Raw genomic sequence first — 19,681 nt, 5'->3', positions numbered from 1 at the left:
TATCCGCGTACATTCTAGTTAAGAGGTCTATTGCTTTGGATATTAGGTGTAAAAGAGGGGCAGCTTTTATCATCACAGGGTTCCAATAGACGTTTATTATTAGGCCCCATGTTGGTCTTTTACTTGTGTCTTTTTTAGAGTCACGTATATCATTTGTACAAAAGAGTTAGGGTTATAAAACCTAGATACTTCAATGCCAACTCCATTTTTAATTAGGGTAAGCAGGCCAGCAGCAGGTCTGCCTTTCACATCACCATAGGCTGGGTTGAGATATGAAGAATAACCATCTAGGTTTAAGGTAAGTTTCAGCCATGTCTTTTGGAGGCATATTAGATCTCCGTTTCCCTTTGTGATGTCCTTATGCTTCAAAAAGTGTCTGTGGCCTATGTTTTTCCAATATCTGAGTCTCCATGACTTAACGGGACCCATAGCATTACTGGATGCAGAATCAAGACCTTTTGTGTCTATTGTGCTACAAGAACTGCATTCCTAGGCCAAGAATAATAATATTCTCAGTGAATTTCAGACTGTGTTCAGGCATGGCACTGGCACCTCATTGAACGGATACAACATAACTGATGAATTCCAATGAGGTTGCTGGGAGAGCTCGACTGTTACCCTATTTGTAGCTAGTATCGATTTGTACCTACATTCGACACTGTAAACAGGAATCATTTGTGGGAAAAACTAAATATCTGGGTGTTGCCTAATTATCTTTTGAATATTCTGATGTACCTGCATAATGACACCTTAGTGCAGGGTCAGTATTAAGATGTCCCAATAAAAGAGGGCAAACGTGTTCCCCAAAACATTGTGGACACATACATAGCGATGTGGTCCTAATGAGATCATTTCCATTCCTCTGCAGGCGTACAAGTAAATCCCCATGCCCAGAAGTTGAAGAAAGGGTGAGAGTCCAAGCTCCATGAATCAGTTCCTAATAAAACTTTATCTTTTTACATTCCCACGTGGAAAGTAAAGGCAGGTCAGTAGCTTTCTCTGGTAAAAGAATAGGAGGGATAATTTTTACACCCAACCCTACTATATTTAGTAATAAGTTGTTTATATTTATACAACCCACAGTTTCAACCAGACAAAATGAAGGGGTAGCTGTATGACTGATGCACTGCTTTTTAAACTCACTATATGTCCTGATGAAGGCCCGTGTTTAAATCAACCAAAGAAGAACGCCGGGAGAGAGCGGATCTTCAATAAAGGCCCGAAACACCCTGGGTCGACCGAATAGTGTGTATAATTTCCTTCCCAATTGTGGAATATATATAAAAAAAAAGACCATCTTTACCGCACGAAAATGCTAAATTACAGCAGCTAACACAAGAATGGTGAACAATAATGTTCAACTCATCAAACAAAATAACTCCAAGTACGTCCATAAATGTTAGATGTATTTGCATGTACATTTCTAGTTTGCATAAACAAAACAACGGTTTCAAAACAGGGATGTTGTTATGCACTTATAGCACTTTGCACCAACCCCTAGAAAATGTTGTGTGTATTGCATATGTTTCTCTGCCATTTATGTATTTTATAACATGTGGTTACTTGACAAAATTGTACCATTGTGTATGTTGTAGGAATCACATGTATGTGTTTTTTACTGAGAAGTGTTCGAATTAATTAACAATATGAAAAAGTAGAGGTTATGTGCAGGATTGGTCTTTACAAACTGCATTTTCCCCCAGAGATAAGAGAACTCACCTGCACGCCAAGGGGGAGGGGTAGCCCAACACGTGCTGGTTTTGTTTGGGACCTCAGTGCAGGTACAGTTGAATCGTCAGGGGAAAGTGTCCACCACAATAGGTAGAGTTAGGGGTCTTTGACGGGGTTGCATCCTTACACCTTGTTTAGTTAACTTGTAGATGGCATATTTAGTTACAGAGCTTGAGAAAGTTGCTTTTGTTTCGCCTATGATAAATAAGTTCAAGATCCATTGTCTCACATACGCAGACAATGTTATTCTTCTCGATTGCACTCCTATTGGTTTGCAGCGTCTCCTGACAGCTTTAAGGAGCTACACATTAAATACATTATTGGTAATAAATCATTTAAAATCTAATGTCTTCAAGATCAGGAAATCTTCGCTCAGCAAAAATGACCGTTTTAATTGAACAAAGAAAAAAGATTTTATTAACGAGCTCAAATACTTGGGTCTACGGTCACAGCATTCCCATTACGTAAAACATTTCTAACCCGGTTGATTAAATTCTACGAGGCCAAGGTGATTCCAGCAATCCTTTATGGGACAGAAAATGACCATCTTTTGGACGAGTATGATTTAACAAAATTCCAAGCATTGCTGTGGAGAAGAAAGACTAGGGTTACCGCCTTGTGTACCGGCCGCTATTATACGGTTTGAGTTAGGGTTAAAGTCTTTAAACTTCCATCATCTGTGGGGGAAGCTTATTAGGTAAGAAAATCTTGTTTCCACCAGAACATACCATTATCGAACTGTTAAGTGCCAAGGACAAGTATGCTTGTCCTTTTTGCATAGACTTGCATAATAGCCTGCCACTTAAGGGGTAAAGTAGAAATGCCCATGGCGAGGCTCCAATTTAGGTCAGGAAGCTGGATAATACATTGTCGAAAACAAGGCTTTAAGCTGGAATATGCAATGTGGGATTTGGGATGCGATGTTTATTGGTGTTCAACCTACAATGCTATTTCTCTGTATCAGCATTACGAACACATTCCCAATGAAGTTAAGAAAGTTGGTGAAAGGAGTCCTTACTTGACCCAATCCTCATCACCGTATTTCAGAAGGTTAATGTTGAGATGCCACTGAAATTTGCAGAACACGAGGCTCCAACAGTGCACTAGAGCTAAACTGCCACAGGAGAATGCTTCGTGCAGGTTCTGTGGGCAGGACATTGTGGCATTGGGGGCTGAACGCTCCCTGTACTTTAAACATCTGGTCCATGATTCCTCGGCTGTTTTTATTGACCTGTTCTGGGCTCAGCTTCTTTCAGGGACTTCTCGAAAAATGACTTTACCCTCTTATGCGATTTATGCAGATTAGTTATAGGGATGCATTTGTGATTAGGGACATTTTACCAAATAGACACTTGGGGCTGAGTTGTGATTCTTGTTTTTCTGCTTTAAACAAACATTTTGTACAATCGTTGATGTATTGTGCATTTGGTTATTTAGATTATGTTGTGTAAGGTTTCTAACAAACATGTATACTAATAAAATTAAAAGAAAGAAAAAAGAACACACCTGAAACAAATTCTCTTGTAGGCATGAAAGGAGAACAAGTAAATAAAATGAATTACCAACCAGAGTAGATACGTGAAATTCTGACAGCCAATCAGGAGCCAGACAGGGATTCTGGGTTTTCCAAACTGCATTTGCACGAATGGAGAAGCAGACACAGAATATCCAGATTTAAAGTGTTTGATGTTTTTAGTTATGTGAAAGCTCATAGTGCATTTTCAGTTTTGCTGCAAGACTACAATGCAGAGGACGAGGTGAGCACACACCAAAATCGACTGAGCCATGCAAGTCCGCAGCTGTAAAAACAGGGATAAATGGAGGCTTGCAGTGGCGACGGCAGTTGTGTGAGCAAGCATCTAAAATAAATGGCTGATGTGAAGGGGACTGTGAGGTTTTTTGGGTTGTTGGGGGTAAGGGATGGGGCAAATGTAGGGTAATGAGGGCTTGCACTATCATAAAGGCAAAGCAGGGACTGTTAAGAAGGGGGTCTGGGAAGAGGAAAAGAGGGGTGCTGTGGGAAAAGTTTGCAGTGGAGAGAGGCAGCAAAAAAAAAAAGAAGTGGGCTAAAAAGTTGGTGGTACTGGCCGGGGTACAGCGGAGGTACAGGTTGGTATGGGAGGTTGACTTCCTGTTAAAAGAAAGCAGGGGACAAAGGTGAAGAGGTAAGAATGGGGAGAGAAATCAACAGGAATCAGTGAAAAAGAGAAACGGATTACAAGAGGTAAATAGGGTCATCTGCAGAGCAAATGGCAGTGAACGAGAAATAGAGAATCTTGCATTTGGATGCTCCACACATACATTTGGGGATCTGTATCAGACTCTTGAAATCAGGACAATGCTAGCTGGAGAATGTATGTTGGCAGGGTGCCATTTGTACTGCCGCCTAGATCCTCCAGGACTACCAGCCATTATTCTCCCAGGTGGCCATGGATCCAGAGGGGTTTCAGAATTCCTTGAGCCACTTTGGCTGCTTTTTGCCCTCAACGTTGTCCTCCTTCCTGCTGTTCATACTCCACCTTACCTAGCACTTATTTGCAGTGCTGATTGTCACAGCCACTAGCTCCTTACCCAGGATCTCCAATGATGCTCTCGTTCACTATGGCAGGAAGGAACACAAAGGAAGATCGATTCCCCTCTGGCCACGAGAATCCTTTGCTCAGCAACGGTCTTGGAGCAGGTATGCCCCTTTTTGTTTTTTATTCTTCAAAGAAATGTGGGATCAGCTAGCATCCAGCCCTGAGGCTGGCTGCCAACAACAGTATTACCCACAGCCAGGGGCAATACAGGCAGGCATGTGCCTTGAGCCTTCTTATGCACCCTTGCTTTGCTCCAGTCCATAATTATGTCTACTAGGCACAAAACGGCCTGTATTACCCATGGCCACAGACAAGAATGCTTAAATAAGAAACCACATTATGCAAGTCATGGAAAAGTTATACAGCTACAAACAAAGTAATAGGATTCCCACGGACCACTGAGACAGGAAAACACTCAAATGTTTATCCAAGTGTAGTGAAGGTTCGAATGGAATTAATGGTTTTATTTGGATGGCACAAAGGCCACTGACGCCGCTGTGGTGGCATCCATTTGACTTTCTATCCAATGTCCACTAATCCAAGGCATGGAAATGAAAATGGTCTAAATCAAATGTCCAGTATAAATTTAAAAAAAGATACACTTGTGATGAAAGATTCCACATTATTTGGAAATTAAATATTCCCGCTCCCTCTGATCATGTCAAAGAATACCAGAGCATTCCGAATAATCTTCAAGGACATGATAAGTACTTCACAAACACAGACCATATTTTTTCAAATACTTGATCATCAAAGAACATATGATAACTATAAAAACACAGCACTTACAATTCTTGAGAAGTTCTCGTTGAACACAATGAGATCTGCTTTGTGGGTGAATAAACTTTCTTTCTTGCAGATATGTGCCTACTTCCCACACTGGCCGACCTTTAATGAAAAGAAGATGATCAATATGGACTGCACATGGAAATGCAACAAATGCAACAAAGAATATTTAGCAAGTGATGGGAACCAAAAGCAGAGGTTGAGACAGCCTAGAGAACATAAGCGTGAAGACACCCTGTGCAGAATTTAGCTTCATAAATGACTCAATACAAACATCGGTGTATCTCTTTGTGAACATATAATTCGCAGCAAACTAGTATGATCTGATAGAACACGATAACACTTGTAGAAAGACACACATTTGATCTGAAAGTCCATGCTCACAGAACTTTTTTCTTAGAGCTACATTATTGGAATTTGATCCATTGAGGGAGAACGTGCACGTGCCCGGAACCCTTTTTTCCAAGGCAAAAGAGCGATCATGACACCAGGTTTTAACATAAGATGAACATACCAATTAGACCTTTGTTTTCTTTTCCATGACACTGATGAAAGACTAGAATGGGATGTCTAGTCCTTGGCTCAGGTACATTTCCCAAAAGGTTGAGGTTTTATATTTTTTTTTTAAACTACTTTATTCAGTTTTTCCAACAGACAAATTAACATGCAATAACTTCAACATAATACACTTAACCATCCTAAATGCAACAGTAACATAACCTTCTCCCTCCCCCCAATCGCCCCACCAGCTATATAAAATCCAAACTTAAGAAGTAGGGGAAAGGGGGAGAAGGAACAAGAAAAGGGAGGTTAAAAAAAACGTATAAATACCTCAGAGAGCTCAATATTCAACTATAATCAACTTCAGCAAATATATACATACATATATATATATATACACACACACACACACACACACACACATCACTAACAAAAACATTGTTAAAGGGACGTTATGGTTAAGTTGCACTAGGAAAAACATATGAAATTCAATTGACAAACGTTGTTACAGGGACGTTATGGTTACAGGTAAAACAAAAAGCAAATGAAATTCGTCAGGAATGGCAAGCTAAGCAACCATAACTCGCGCCACCAGTGTGCACTGCAAGGACTATCACCCATGACATCAAAGATGCCATCATAAATCTCATTGATGACATCACATGTGCATTTAGTTTTCATGGAAAGCCTCCACAAGGGATTGTTATTGTAATGGTGGCAGAAAACTATCAAAGATCATTGGAAGAACTACCATGAGATAAGTAGTTCATTGCGCAATGCATTGCTATACACACCATTGTATTACAGACTTTCTTGCAGTACATAAACCAACTCATGTGGACACATAGCCATTGTCTGCACCATGCCCCATAGAAATGTAATCTGGAAAATCTTCCCATGTTACATAGCAAAATCATGAATGCTTTTGTTTTAGAGTTTCGGATACTGTGAAATATATAAGAGGTAGCTACCATTACCTCAATAACTACATAATTACACTACTGCACAGAAAACAAAGATACCACAATGCATACAACTATGAGTATATACAGGGAAATTACAGTAAGCAAACAAGGAGCAGCGTTACCAGAAAGTGTTCAAAACATAACTGATTACCTTCATGCAAAGAAATGATTGGTTTGTGTTACGCTTTCTTCTTCCCCTATATGTATATGTATCGTATGATGTGAGTGAACCCTGAGGAAAGTAGTTCAAGAACATATGAGAAGGGTGCTGTACACAAAGATAGAACCTTTTGAATTGTTACTTCCTGACTGTTAGTGAAGAAAAGCACCCGGCCTACTTATGTCAGTGAACAAAAAAGGGGCAGCCACACATGCAATGTCATCAGTAATGTCATCAATACAATTTGTGATGGCATCTTTGATGTCATGGGTGTTAGTCCTTGCAGTGCACACTGGTGGTGCGAGTTATGGTTGCTTAGTTTACCATTACTGGCAAGAAAAAATTCAGTTTTACCTGTAACCAGAACGTCCCTGTAACGTTAGTCAATTGAATTGCATAGGTTTTTACTAGTGCAACCTAATCGTAACGTCCCTTTAACAATGATGTTGTTAGTGAATTTCAAAAGGTATTTAGTAGGGCGCTGTAACCAGAACGTTGCTTTAGCACAGTGTTTTCTGTAAAGAAGATAGCTGTTTGGAACTGCCACGGAACAATAACGTCCCGTTAACAACGGTTTGTTACTGATTCCTTGGCTGCCTTCATGATAAACTTGTGGAAAGGCCAAATTGTCTGCTGTATGTATCCATTTGCGCTACCCCCTCCTTTTCCGAATAGTGTTGGTGTATCTTAGCAATTACAGATTTACATGGTGAATGTTGGGGAGTGTTCAGAGCAGTGTCTCTTTTTGTGTTAACATTGCATGGTGAATCTGTGCCGCACAATACTGGCCGAGATGAGCAATACGGATGTTTCCTAGGGAGACTGCAACTGGTCGCCGTATGTGCAATCACACTGCAAGTATCCGTAGGACTCCATTAGTGGCAGCGTGTGCGCATCTTCTAATGCACTTTTAAATAGTTGAGGAAGCGCACATGTTTCCGTTCCACACCTATATCCATGCATAGGTCATCCACTGTGTGCTGCTAACACCGCCCCTGTCGCCAGCCCTACGGAAGGCTACCGCATTTCAAGTACACCTGCCGACTACGTGAGTGGCTCTGCAAACCAATCAATGTGTGGCTAAAGAACGCCTGACTGTATGACACCCACTGGTAAACAAGGAACAGCAACCTGCAGCTTAACGTGGGTGTGTTAAAAGTCGCATTAATTTGATTGATGTGCTGCTTGCCTTTCCATGACCCGTGAAATAGACATCGTGTCTGCACTGAGCAGTGTGACAGAAAGTGTCAAGAGGTCGTCTGCGGGTCGTACATTCGAAGAAAACATGTAACTGCAGGTGGGACAGTTTGTAGTAAGTCAAAATGGCAAAGCTGGTGCGGCTTGGTCACGCACATACTAGTGCATGTGCAGGCAAGTAAGCAAACAGTAGAATATGCAGAGCGCAAACAATGTTAGTGGTGGTTCTGTAGCTGCATGGGTCGCACAGAATAAATGGCTTCCTGCTCCAAGCAATGAAGCTGTGTTTCACACTGTTGTAAACATTCTTGTATTCCAGAATGTATGTACATCCGTGAATGCTACTCCTAAGACTAATGGTGTAGCAGGAAGTGTTTGTACTGCATGTGGCGAAAACTTAAATGAAAGTACAAGGGACCAGTGGGCAGTCTACTGCCCTTCCAACAATTACATAGGGTAATTTCATGTACAGCATTTGCCACATCTGCTGTGGGTAACAAGAGGGGCACTCCTGTAGGGCAGCAGAGCTCTAAAACATCCTTTCAGACCATATGCCGCGCTACAGACCCTTACCCGGCAAATGGCATTGTATTGTGCATGTACTGCAACACGCTACTCTACTGAGGGAAGGTACTTGGTAATGCGTGGGAGGGGTCCTTCCAGGAGCATGACAATGACTGGCACCTATGTAGGTGAGGGCCATCCAATAATTCTGTCTCTTGGCACGTCCCCTACGGTATCCATGCAGGTGCTGCCCCTTCTGTACCGGGACTTTTCTGTCGTTCCATCTTTGGCGTGTGTTAGAAGACCATAATAAATCGAAATGAAGGGGAAAGGGAAAAAGGGAAATAAAGAAAGAGCCTTTTAGAGATGAACAATGGAATTGCCAATGAACGTATGCAGCGCGGGAGGTGTGGCACTGTGTAAAACACTGTAGTTGAATCGGTTAGAAAGGGGGTTGCTGCAGAAAGAGGTTTCTTTACGTGTTGCACAGCGTTTTGAAGAGTGTCAGTGCGCAACACTTACTACAAACATGTTTCACTACTTTCAAGAAGGGCACCTAGGCAGTTTGGATGGGGTGTGTAGAAATCGGGATGGCAGGCATAGTAAAATGAACGTTATTGCTGGGGGAAACGGTTGGTGCTGTTAAACGTCATATTCCCATGTGTGAAGTACGCCATTGGCAAATGTCGTGCAAAGGCACAAATACACTTCTTTGCAATGTACCGCGCTTTCTTCATTTGCGGACCAAATAAAAAATGACGCAGCCACATCGTTGTCTGCATAATGCGAAAGAAAGTTATGTAAGAGATCGGAAACAAACGCATGACCTGGGCAAGTGCCTCCTTCATCGTAAATGGCACTGAAACTTGTGTAACATGCTGTGCAATTTTCCCCCCACAATGAACAATAATAATATCGGCATGATTGAGTGTCACTAAAGTGTCACTCAGACAACCCAAAATCAGTCACTTTATTGTAGGTACTCCATAGCACTACACATCCACATGATAGATTCCAAAATGAGAAGCTACTGCACAGTGTTTTCCATTCACTTTCAGTCAATGTATTTCCAACTCCCCTAAAACCTGCATGCTGTGGCTCGTGAAACACACAGCCATAACCACAACCTCTGCATTTCTGTCCACAAATACATTGTGTACCACAGTCTGTGCAAACACACCACACCCAGAAACCTTATTGACCAATCCCGTAGCCTCTACAGGCCCATTTCTATGGCCATTATCTGCAAAAGGGACGTATGTAACACGTACCACCCTGCAACTTTCACGATATTCGTGGACTTTTCGTGCTGTGCGCGCGCAGGAGTAGGGGAATAACTTTCAACCAGGGTACGGGACGTTGTTAGTTGTGGCGACTCTTAAGAGACTTTTTTTTAAGGTGCTTCCATAGAAACACCTTTTTTTGCAGTTTTTATAAGTAATTTTGTGTTTTCAACGCCAGCTCACATTCTTGCAATAGGTTCTTCAGTGCAACCTGTAGATTGTGAAACAAAATTTAATTGCCACTGGTCGACAAAGACATGCCATTTCCTTTGAAAAGTTTAATATATATCGAGTACCAATGTTCTCATTCTCACAGGAGAACAACCCAGCAGCACTCAAGAAGTCACACATGCTTCTGTTGATGAGACCCCTCCCAACCTCTGGCTGGCGACAGGAATCATTGGAATACTTCCACACTATTCCTGGGGGTATACATGAGAAAAGCACCTTGGCAGTTGGAAAAATGCACTGCACTGCTTTCATCATCTTCTTCAGTTGACGGTACACACAGGAACAAGGCATGCAACCCAAAAAGAAGGCTCCAAAGTGCACGACCACCACATGTACAGTTGCCGAAGAGGCCATGCGTCGTCATTCTACAAGCACTCCGCCGAAACAGCACGCTCCGACAGTGCACCACAAAGCGTCCACTCCCTCCAAACCGAAATTGCCACAAAAGCCTTCTTGGAGGGCATACACGAACAGATCTTCCACAAAGGCATCACCCACGACGAAAACTGTGCATCTTGACATGTTTGCCAGCCGCACTACACAAACTAATGGAAAACATGATTGCAGCCCTTTCCTGTGGCACACATCCTGAGCACTTGATTGGACATTTCCCACAGTCCCATTTCCATTGGCCACCATGGTGAGAAGTGCAGAATGTGGCACATGCCTTTCCCCCCGCCCCCAAGTACCGCACCCCGTGAAGCAGGAGGAGTCCTCCTCCCTATTGGTTCTCTTGCCTGTGACGCACACCCTGAGCACCTGATTGGACAAAGGCCATACTGCCATTTCCATTGGCTAGCATGGTGAGAAACGCAGAATGTGGCACTCGCGCTTCCCCAAGTACCAGAAGGCCGCGCCCCAGTTAAGCAGGAGGACTCCTTTTTTCACTTTCCACTCCAGCCATGCATGCAAGGCGCTAGGCCCTCCCCACAGAAAACACCCCATAGTACAGGCTATGGTTAAAATGCTCATGTCATGTGCACTGCACTCCCCATCTGCAATTCAGCCTGCCAGCTTTCACCCTGGGCACATATTTGCACGCATGGTTTCATAACATTGCGTTGGGTGTGCTGAACGGTATGTAGGAGCCTGTGTACATTAGCCGTAGATTACATGTGTGCTGCTGAGCACAGCCTTTCATGCTGCAATATCTTACAGCACTCCCAAAAGCAAAGGGATTATAAGGGCCAAACCATAGGAAATACACATGTTGGCATGAGGCTCCCTATTGTTCAACAGCTGCAATGATGTACACTGTATGCTAATGTACGCATACCAGCTCACTTCTGCTGCTGTACCAAGTCTCCAATGTCCTCCACAACCATTGTGTTAAAGTCACCAACTTCAAATGCTTGCAGACACCATCGTACATGCTGTGTTTAAATGCTCATGTCATGTGCACTGCACTCCCCATCTTCAATTGAGCCTCCCAGCTTCCACCCTGGGCACATATTTGCATCGATGGCTGCATAACGGTCCGTTGGGTGTGCTGAACGGTATGTAGGAGGCCGTGTATATTAGCCATAGGTTACATGTGTGTTGCTGAACACGTCCTTTCATGCTGCAATATCTTAAAGCACTCCGTAAAGCAAGGGGCAAACCATAAGAAATGCACATGGTGGCATGTGGCGCCCTATTGTGCAACAGGGAAAATGATGTACACCATATGCTAATTTACGCATAGCAGCTCTCTTCCACACAATGTCTTCCACAACCACTGTGTAAAAGTCACCAACTTCAAATGCATGCAGAGCGACAACTGCATGGCTGCAATAGGTTGTGGTGGCTGTTATAAAGGCCTATGCTGTTGGGTTCAGGTGTGGTGAATGGTATGTAGGAGGCTGTGTGCATTGGCCATGTTTTACATGTGTGCTGCTGAGCACGTCCTTTCATGCTGCCATATCTTACAGCACTTTCTAAGGGCCTAACCATAGCAAATGCAAATGGTGACATGTGGCTCTCTATTGTTCAAGAGGGGCAATGATGTGCACTGTATCCTAATGTACACGTAGCCGCTCACTTCTGCTGCTCTCCCAATTCTACAATGTCCTCCACAACCATTGCTTAGAAGTCACCAACCTAACATGCATGCAGACTGACAAGTACATGACTGCATTACATTGTGGTGGCTGTCACGAAGGCCTAGCCTGCTGGGTGCATGGCCTACGGCCTACTGCCTTCGGCCATGCACTCAGTCTAGGCCTTGCCCACACCCACCACAATTTAACAAATCCATTCAGGCAAACATGTAGGCATGTGCCACAAATCAGAAAGGCAACATAGGCGCCAGCACTTCTACACAACCTCTGCACCCTAAAGCAGGAATGCATGCACACATGTTCCTCTTACCATAATGCACAAACATACCACAGGGTTTGGCACCGCTACCCACTTCCATTCAGAAACCATTGTAATAATGCCAACCAAACAACACAATCATCGCAACATTGGTCCTGCTCTCCACACTGTACTACGTGCACACAAGCAGTACTGCATAGTGCAGTGCAACACTTACTAACCCGCACAATGCACATGGCGCAAGCACATGCAAGAACCAGTTGCATCGTAACCTCTTCATATTTACATTATTCCATTAGTGCACCCGGTGGTCACAGTACCAGACTGGTCACTGCAGCATCTGCACCCATACACTGACAACTGTATGAATCACCACACCCATGCAACCAACAATGTGTGCAATGCAGCCAAACCACAGACAAAGCGACAATGTGGCACCAACTTTAAACCAGTGGACATACCTTTCGAACCAGTGGACATACTTTTCTGTGCAAGCGCTGCAGCCTGGCATTAAAGGGGCTCCATACTTACCACACAGAGCACACCATAGTAGACCCTATCTGTAAATGTGCATGTCTTGTGGAATGCACTCCCCTTCTGGAAATATACCTGCCACCATTCATCACAGAAAGACATCGCCGCTGCAGCTGGCATGCCATAACGAAGGCTGCCTACAATGACCAGACAAGATTTTTGTCTGTTGACAACCTTGAATTGGCATACTATGCACGGATACCGCTGGCACACCACCGTCTTCTTCGAATGAGATCTATCACTTGCAGCACTTCACACTCCACCACCCTTTTCATCCCTTCTTCCCACCACCAGATGCCGTAAACTATGTTTTCCAGGCCCTTTCGCCGCCGCACTGCCTTCGGAAACAACATGCCGGAGTTATCGAAAACTATTCACGCACAACACGTCACCGTACACTGCAGTGCAATCACATTTTTAACCGCGGGCGAACAGGGAAAAGGGACACCAGAGAGGAGGCAGATATGACTACTTTTAGTGGCCACGCAGTTACATACAAGAGGCCCAGCCATGAACACAATGCTATAGGGGTTTGGCACACACACCACAACACTGTCCTCCAATACACAATGGCAGCGTTTCCCAAAACCTTTGACGCACGGCACGCTTCCCTCCAGCCAACCACCGGCAACGTCCAATGTTCGCCGACAGCATGGCGTACCGCAGGCCAATGAGACTTCGGTCCGTGGATCGAACAGGGAAATGGACCAGATAGCACACATTTTTTGGGACGTACATTTCAGTTCTTTGCAACAAAAGTACTGGTCCGATTTCCACCAAACACACAAAAGCACAGTTTCTGACCCCAACCCCCACCGCAGATTTGGTGCAAATTCATCCAGCTGTTCGGGCTGTAGCCGTGCGCAAAGTTTTGGCCCATTCGTCCATATACTTTTTTTGCAAAGTTTGGTGAGGATTCCTCCCGGGGCAGCGAAGTTACAAGCCGCTGAAAAAGTGCTCTTCCTAATATATATATATATGTACATATATATATATAATTGAAAATGTACTTATCCTCTATTTTCTCTTCTTGAAACAAGCTTAATCCGATTCCAAATTTAGGAATCCACTCAAATTTTCTTAAAGAGTTTCCTTTTTCTGCATCGTTAGCATCCCTCTTCAGTATTACAAATTGAATACATTTCTTTCATCCATGAGTCCAGGTTCGGATAACCATCAGACTTCCAATTTGGAAATATAATTCTTTTTTGCACCTAAAGCTCCCTTCAGAATCCAGGTTGCATGGTGATGTCCTGACTCTTCTAGCATCGTATCCTCTCCCAAGGTCAGTGCCTCGAAGTTAAAATCCTTTTCATCATTCACTACTCTGTTCATCACTTTGGTTACTCCTTTCCAAAAATCTCTCACCTTGTAGCATTCCCAAAACATGTGCTCCAATGTACCTCGGGCGTGACCACAACCCCAACATGTGTCTGTTAGACTCAATCTTTTGCATTCAAACTGGTGTCCAAAAAACTCTGTTCAGTATCTTCACATGAAGTGCTCCCTCTCCTATATTTAATGACATCCCTCTTGATGTTTCCACACAGAACTTCCCATCTTCCTTGTGTAATTTCTTCATCTAGGCATGCGCACCATGCTGCCAGGATCTTATTATTTCTCTCTGAATTCCCGCTTAACAGAGTATACATTTTTGAAGCCATATTTTCTTGACTGCCTATGTTCTTAATGATACTCATTAAGTCTGAATGATCTCGTTTTTGCAGGTTCACTGATGTTTCAGTTTCCGATATTCTCCATAAGTGCAGTCAGATACGCTGTATTTGACTTTTAATTCATGAAATGTTTTCCACCTTTCTCCTACAAACAGGTCTTCGACCTTTTTAATTCCTGCCAGATACCACTTTATACAGAATATTGTGATGTTCTTTATTTTTATTGAAGAATTCAGCCATATTGAAGCGGAGTTTATTAGGCCGGGCCTGGATTGCAATGCCACTTCAAACGCTCTCCACGTAGTTCTAGAAACTCAGTCAGAGCCGATCGATTTCCATAGTCTGCGTTTGTGGTCGATAGGACTGCCCAGGTGTTTAACGGTCCTACCATGCTTGTCTCAGAGACCGCCCACTCATCTTCCTCCTCTTCAACAAATGGCATAATTTGTCACAATGTGAATGCTTGATGGTATCGTTCAAAATGTGGAATGTTTAATCCCCCCCTATCGTTCTGTAGTTGTAAGTTCCATAACTTCAATCTCTGTATCTTTTTATCCCACACAAATGATTGGATTAGACTATCCAATACCCTCAACGTTGATTTCTTCACAGGTAAAGGGATCATACTCATAACATATGTTATTTTCGGTGTAATCATCTTTTTAATAGCATTCATCTTGCCTCCAAATGACAGCTTAAGCGATTCCCACTGCTCTAATTCCAGTGTTATTTTTTTATTGTCAATTCCATGTTCAGGTTCATCATTTCCTTGATTTCCCTTGTGATCCATATTCCTAAATAGTTCCTTCTAACAGGACACCATCCAAAGCCATAGCTCTTTAACAGCATTCCGCTAGTCGATTGAGAGCAAGGCAAAGCCTCAGATTTTGACCAGTTTATCTTATAATTTGAGACTGAACCAAATTCCTCAACCAAGCTCATCAGGACAGGGATTGACGTTATAAGGTCTTGAATGTCCAATAGGTTTAGGTTTTATAGGGGATACTATGATGCACTGGTCACACGCTGGGATTGGCAGGTTACTAAACACAAACAAAAACCTCTTGTGGTTCTTTTTTAAATGTGCATTGTGTAAGAACCAGGCGTCTTGAAGACACCTGCCTCATATGTAATGGTCATAAAATGATATTAACAGCCGGGAGGGACCTCCTGGAACTTAAGAAATATGGAGGGAAGCAAATGCACTGGCGAAAACAGAGATGGCATAGGTCAGCTCCTGCTACATGTCCCTGCTCATAGGAGGCAATGGAGCACCATCCTCAACAACAGCAGATATTCTGTCACACTTGGAGCACTTTTCCAGAGTTGAAAATGATGCGTGCTGCTGTAAGCAGCTTTCGTTAGGACCCCGAGGACACCCGAGGTGGAGCTGCCATTCCATCGTGCATACGCAGAACAGCAATTGCTTTTGGTATATCTCTCAGAAAATTCAATACATACCTTCTGAAATTCAGCATTCTCTCATCATCGTGCCACGCTCTAATTTCATCCGTTTTCAAGGTAGTGGCTCTTCACGAAAGTATAGCTGAATATGTTCATCTTTTCAGCACTGATTAGCCAGTTTATCGAATATATAATACATCTTGTAGCTTTTTGTTCCTTGTGCTCAGAATGTTACAGCTTACCTCCTTCAAGCATTGGTGGTACATTTGTGTGCAACACAACCAACACAAGTGGTCTGGACAGGAGGACAGTATGACAAGGGGTGGACAGGACTATCATGGCAAGAGCCTTGGCTGTAATTGCAGTGCAAAAGGAGGTAGACAAAATCCTCAAACCAGTCCAGGATATGAGGCAATCCAAGGAAGCTCCTGTGTTCCATAGTCATCCTCGCAGTACCCTGTGAAAGCTTCATGCATGAGATGCAGCTCTGAGCGACAGGTCATCTGGTGGATCACACTGGTCCAATGAAGAGGGACGTCTAACACCCAGAGGAGAGGTTTTTCCTCTCCCCAAAGTCTGTAACCCGGATCTGATGCCAACTTTCCAGAGGCTAAGGTTGCCTTTGAGGAGCTCAAATCAGCTGTCATACTCAAGGGAACAGGGACTACCCTGGTCCCCTCATCCATGGGGGAAGCAGATACAGAAGCAAAGGGTTTTTTGGTCTTAAAGGGTGATGACCTGCCTGATGTGAAAGAGGGCTCTGCAGACAAAGATGATGATCTAGGTTCGCAAGAGCATTGGCACCCTCATAGGCACAGGAGAATGAATGGAGATACCAGAATCGAGAAGGTCACATTTAATTCTTTCCAAAGAGGATGAACTAGCGTGTCATCTGTTGAACCCAAAGACCCCTTATGCACTTGTGGTGGAGTACCCAAGCATCAGGTTTTAATAGGGCTCTAGAGTCTAGATAGAGACGTGCAGACTAGACTGAAGGATGAATGCCAAGACAGTGCAAGATATCCGTGAAGATGAAGCTGGACCCAAGGATGCTGAATGTTGTTTCCATGAGCCACAGGAAACTTAAAAGAAAAATTATCCTTTTTCTGGCCTTGCTAAGAGAAATAAATGGACAATTCTGGGCCTTTGACAGAAATACCAAAATATGCCAAATGAGCCGGGGACAACAAAGAGTGTTAAGCCAGTTTGCAAAACCAATTTTTACGAAAAGATAAAAAGACTGATGATCAGTTTTCTGAAGACCTGCTCATATATCCACTGTCAAAAAGGGTCAGGGAAAAACCAGTGGAAAAGAGAGGAAAAAAACAGGGCTGGGGAAAAAAGATAAAGGCATAGTACGCTAGTAAGAGGGTCTTTTCATCTCATGTTTTTTTGGGGCTGGTTTGGTTTGAGGAACCATTGGCCCAACTGCTATCAGAATGGGATGCAAAGGTTCCAAAGTGAAAATGGCATCTCCCAGTGTTGGCCAAGTACCAGCTGGATACCCTATTCTGGTCCATAGGCATTTGTGGTTGTTGGTGGAGGAATAGAACCAGGCAGGTTACTACAGCATCTGAGAAACTGGGGCGGGAAGGTCACATCTGTGAAGGGAGGAAGGAAATGGGCCGGTCTGTGTTGAAAAAGGTCCAAGATTTCAGGATAGAAATGTATGAGCTACTCCTCCAGATAAGGTTGCCCTTTCCCAGTACAGTTCTCTAACTAGGAGTATAATTTGATGAGTAAGAAAGTGGCTGAGCTTGCAGGAAAATGAGCCGTAGCGCTGACAGGGCACCAATCCGGGGGTTAAATAAGCAATACATTCCTGGTATACATGAAGGAAGAAGTCCACTTAGTGCTGGGAGAAACCTGTGGGCATTCTCAACTCCTAACCCCCTTGAATCCTCTGCGCAGATGGCCAGGGAAAGGTCATCGCTCTTGAATCCCGAAACTGGGGGCGTAGAAGCGAAGCAGGATCACCTGGATGGAGGGTCCTTGGGGACAGGGAGTGGTGTGCTCTTGGGTGAGATATGGTATCCCCCTTTCCCTATTGACGACCAACCCAACCCTTACCCAACCTTCATGGACTGTTATAAGGCAGTTCCCCTCCTTTCTCCACATATGACACTTGATAGTATTGGGACAAAGAGCAACTAAGAACAATGAAGACTACACACTTACAACTCTGGTACTGGAATGAAGAAGATCACTGCTAAGAGCTGTGAGGGTCAGGCATGTCCCTTTAATTTTGGTCAGGGAGGGCTAATTGGACATCCAAACCTGCAGCCTATCAAAGTGCTGCAGGTGTATGAAAGGAGACCAGCTCAGCAGGGACGAGAGCGACAGGAGAAGCAGTAGGGAGGTCAGTGCAAGCAGTAGGGAACCTTATCAGAGCAATATGCTGAGACGCTGGAGACTGCAGAGAGAGGCAGGCTATGGAAGCGTGGCATGAGAGCTAGGGCTCCAGGGAGCAGACTGAACATGGTGAAGGGAGGCGAGTGGGAAGGCTGTTCCTTTCCTTTATGTTCGAGGTGTTTGTTACCCTGTGTTGAGAGGTCAACAGAGGAGTGCTTGAGGGGCAGGAGCTGGAACCCCTATATCAAAAGCAGGAGGTTGTGTGATCGGCACTGCTGGAAGAACTGTTAAAGCAATCAGTGAGTTTCTCACCAATGAGGAACCCAGTGCGCAAGTGTTTGAACTATATTGTTACGGAATACTTTGTATCAGAGTGGTCGCGTGTGTAAGGAAACACGTTTTCAAAGGTCTCCAAGCACTGAGCAATTAATTTAAGTGAATCAAACAAATATTGAAAAACAGATTAAAATGAAACAGAGTCACAAGCAGAACCCATAGCTATTGAATACCAAACTGAATAAAAACTTTGCAAACAAACAGAATTATTACATGTTGAATCAAAAAAGGGAACGGGACCTCAAATTCAGTAAAGCCACTGTATGCTGAGTTCTGAAGTGAATGCAACTTTAAAGAATAAGCAAAACCAAAGATACTAAAGCTTGATTTAAAATGGATCTTTAAAATTAAACAACAGAGAGGAGTGTTGATACCAACTTGTGTGAAATTGCAAACTACAGGAACAAACATTTAAAAGCAGAATTAACTGAACTTTGGAAATTAAAACTAGAAGACAGATGTTTTTTTTTGCTTAACAAAACAATCTTGGGGAGGGGGACCCTTGAGATTTGAGATATTTGCTAACTTGAGCCTGAAGGTTTTCTTGTGTTTGAACTGTGTTGCTCTTAATACTTGGGGAAGGGAACCCTGAGTATTGGCTAAAACTATATCACCTTGGGAGGCCTGCAGGGGGCGCAGGCAAAGCGGCAGCCCAAGTTCGGAGCTCCGTCCCCTGCCTTGGTGTTTGGCGGAGTCTTGTGGAGTTGAACTGCCCGGCACCCCATGAGGGAAAGTCCCGGAGTGTGGGAAGTGCAACCAGTGTGGAAACTTGGAATTTGAGTGGGAGCAAACCCGCAGACAAGAGCGGAGTGGGCTGTGCCCCGGAGGCCTGTCCTGGAAGCAGTAAGAGAGGCTGAGTAGGGGGGAAGGGCCAAGCTGTCGTTGAGTGCCCAGGTGGTGGCAGACCTCACTGATGCACCGGCGGCAGTGGGCTCCCAAGCCCAGGGGGAGACCCATCTTTGGGAAAGCCAGAGTGGAAATGGGGAGCGGAGCAAACCCCCCAGAGCGGCACCATGTGGCCCCAGCAGGGAAGCAGCAATGGAGATAAGGTGCGGCGAGCCGTGCTGCAAGGAAAGCACGTTGCAGAGGTGTAGGAAACACGATTGGCATGTGGCCCAGGAGTCTTGTAGGCACTAGACAGAGC

General features: G+C 43.9%; 1 protein-coding gene across 2 annotated transcripts in view; it reads right to left on the bottom strand.

Moving 5' to 3' along the window:
• The window catches only part of ERICH2 (glutamate rich 2), a 670,025-nt gene that overhangs the window by 369,474 nt on the left and 280,870 nt on the right, over window positions 1-19,681 (bottom strand). For both annotated transcript variants that reach the window (XM_069616183.1, XM_069616184.1), the window contains one exon: window positions 5,100-5,198. In XM_069616183.1, coding sequence (XP_069472284.1) covers window positions 5,100-5,198 — 99 coding nt within the window. The remainder of the gene's footprint in view (window positions 1-5,099; window positions 5,199-19,681) is intronic.

Source organism: Ambystoma mexicanum, chromosome 9, assembly GCF_040938575.1.
Source record: "Ambystoma mexicanum isolate Mex_15411 chromosome 9, UKY_AmexF1_1, whole genome shotgun sequence".
NCBI classification, from domain to species: Eukaryota; Metazoa; Chordata; class Amphibia; order Caudata; family Ambystomatidae; genus Ambystoma; species Ambystoma mexicanum.
The sequence above is the reverse complement of the archived record's forward strand: the minus strand, read 5'-3'. Positions and strand labels throughout refer to the sequence as shown.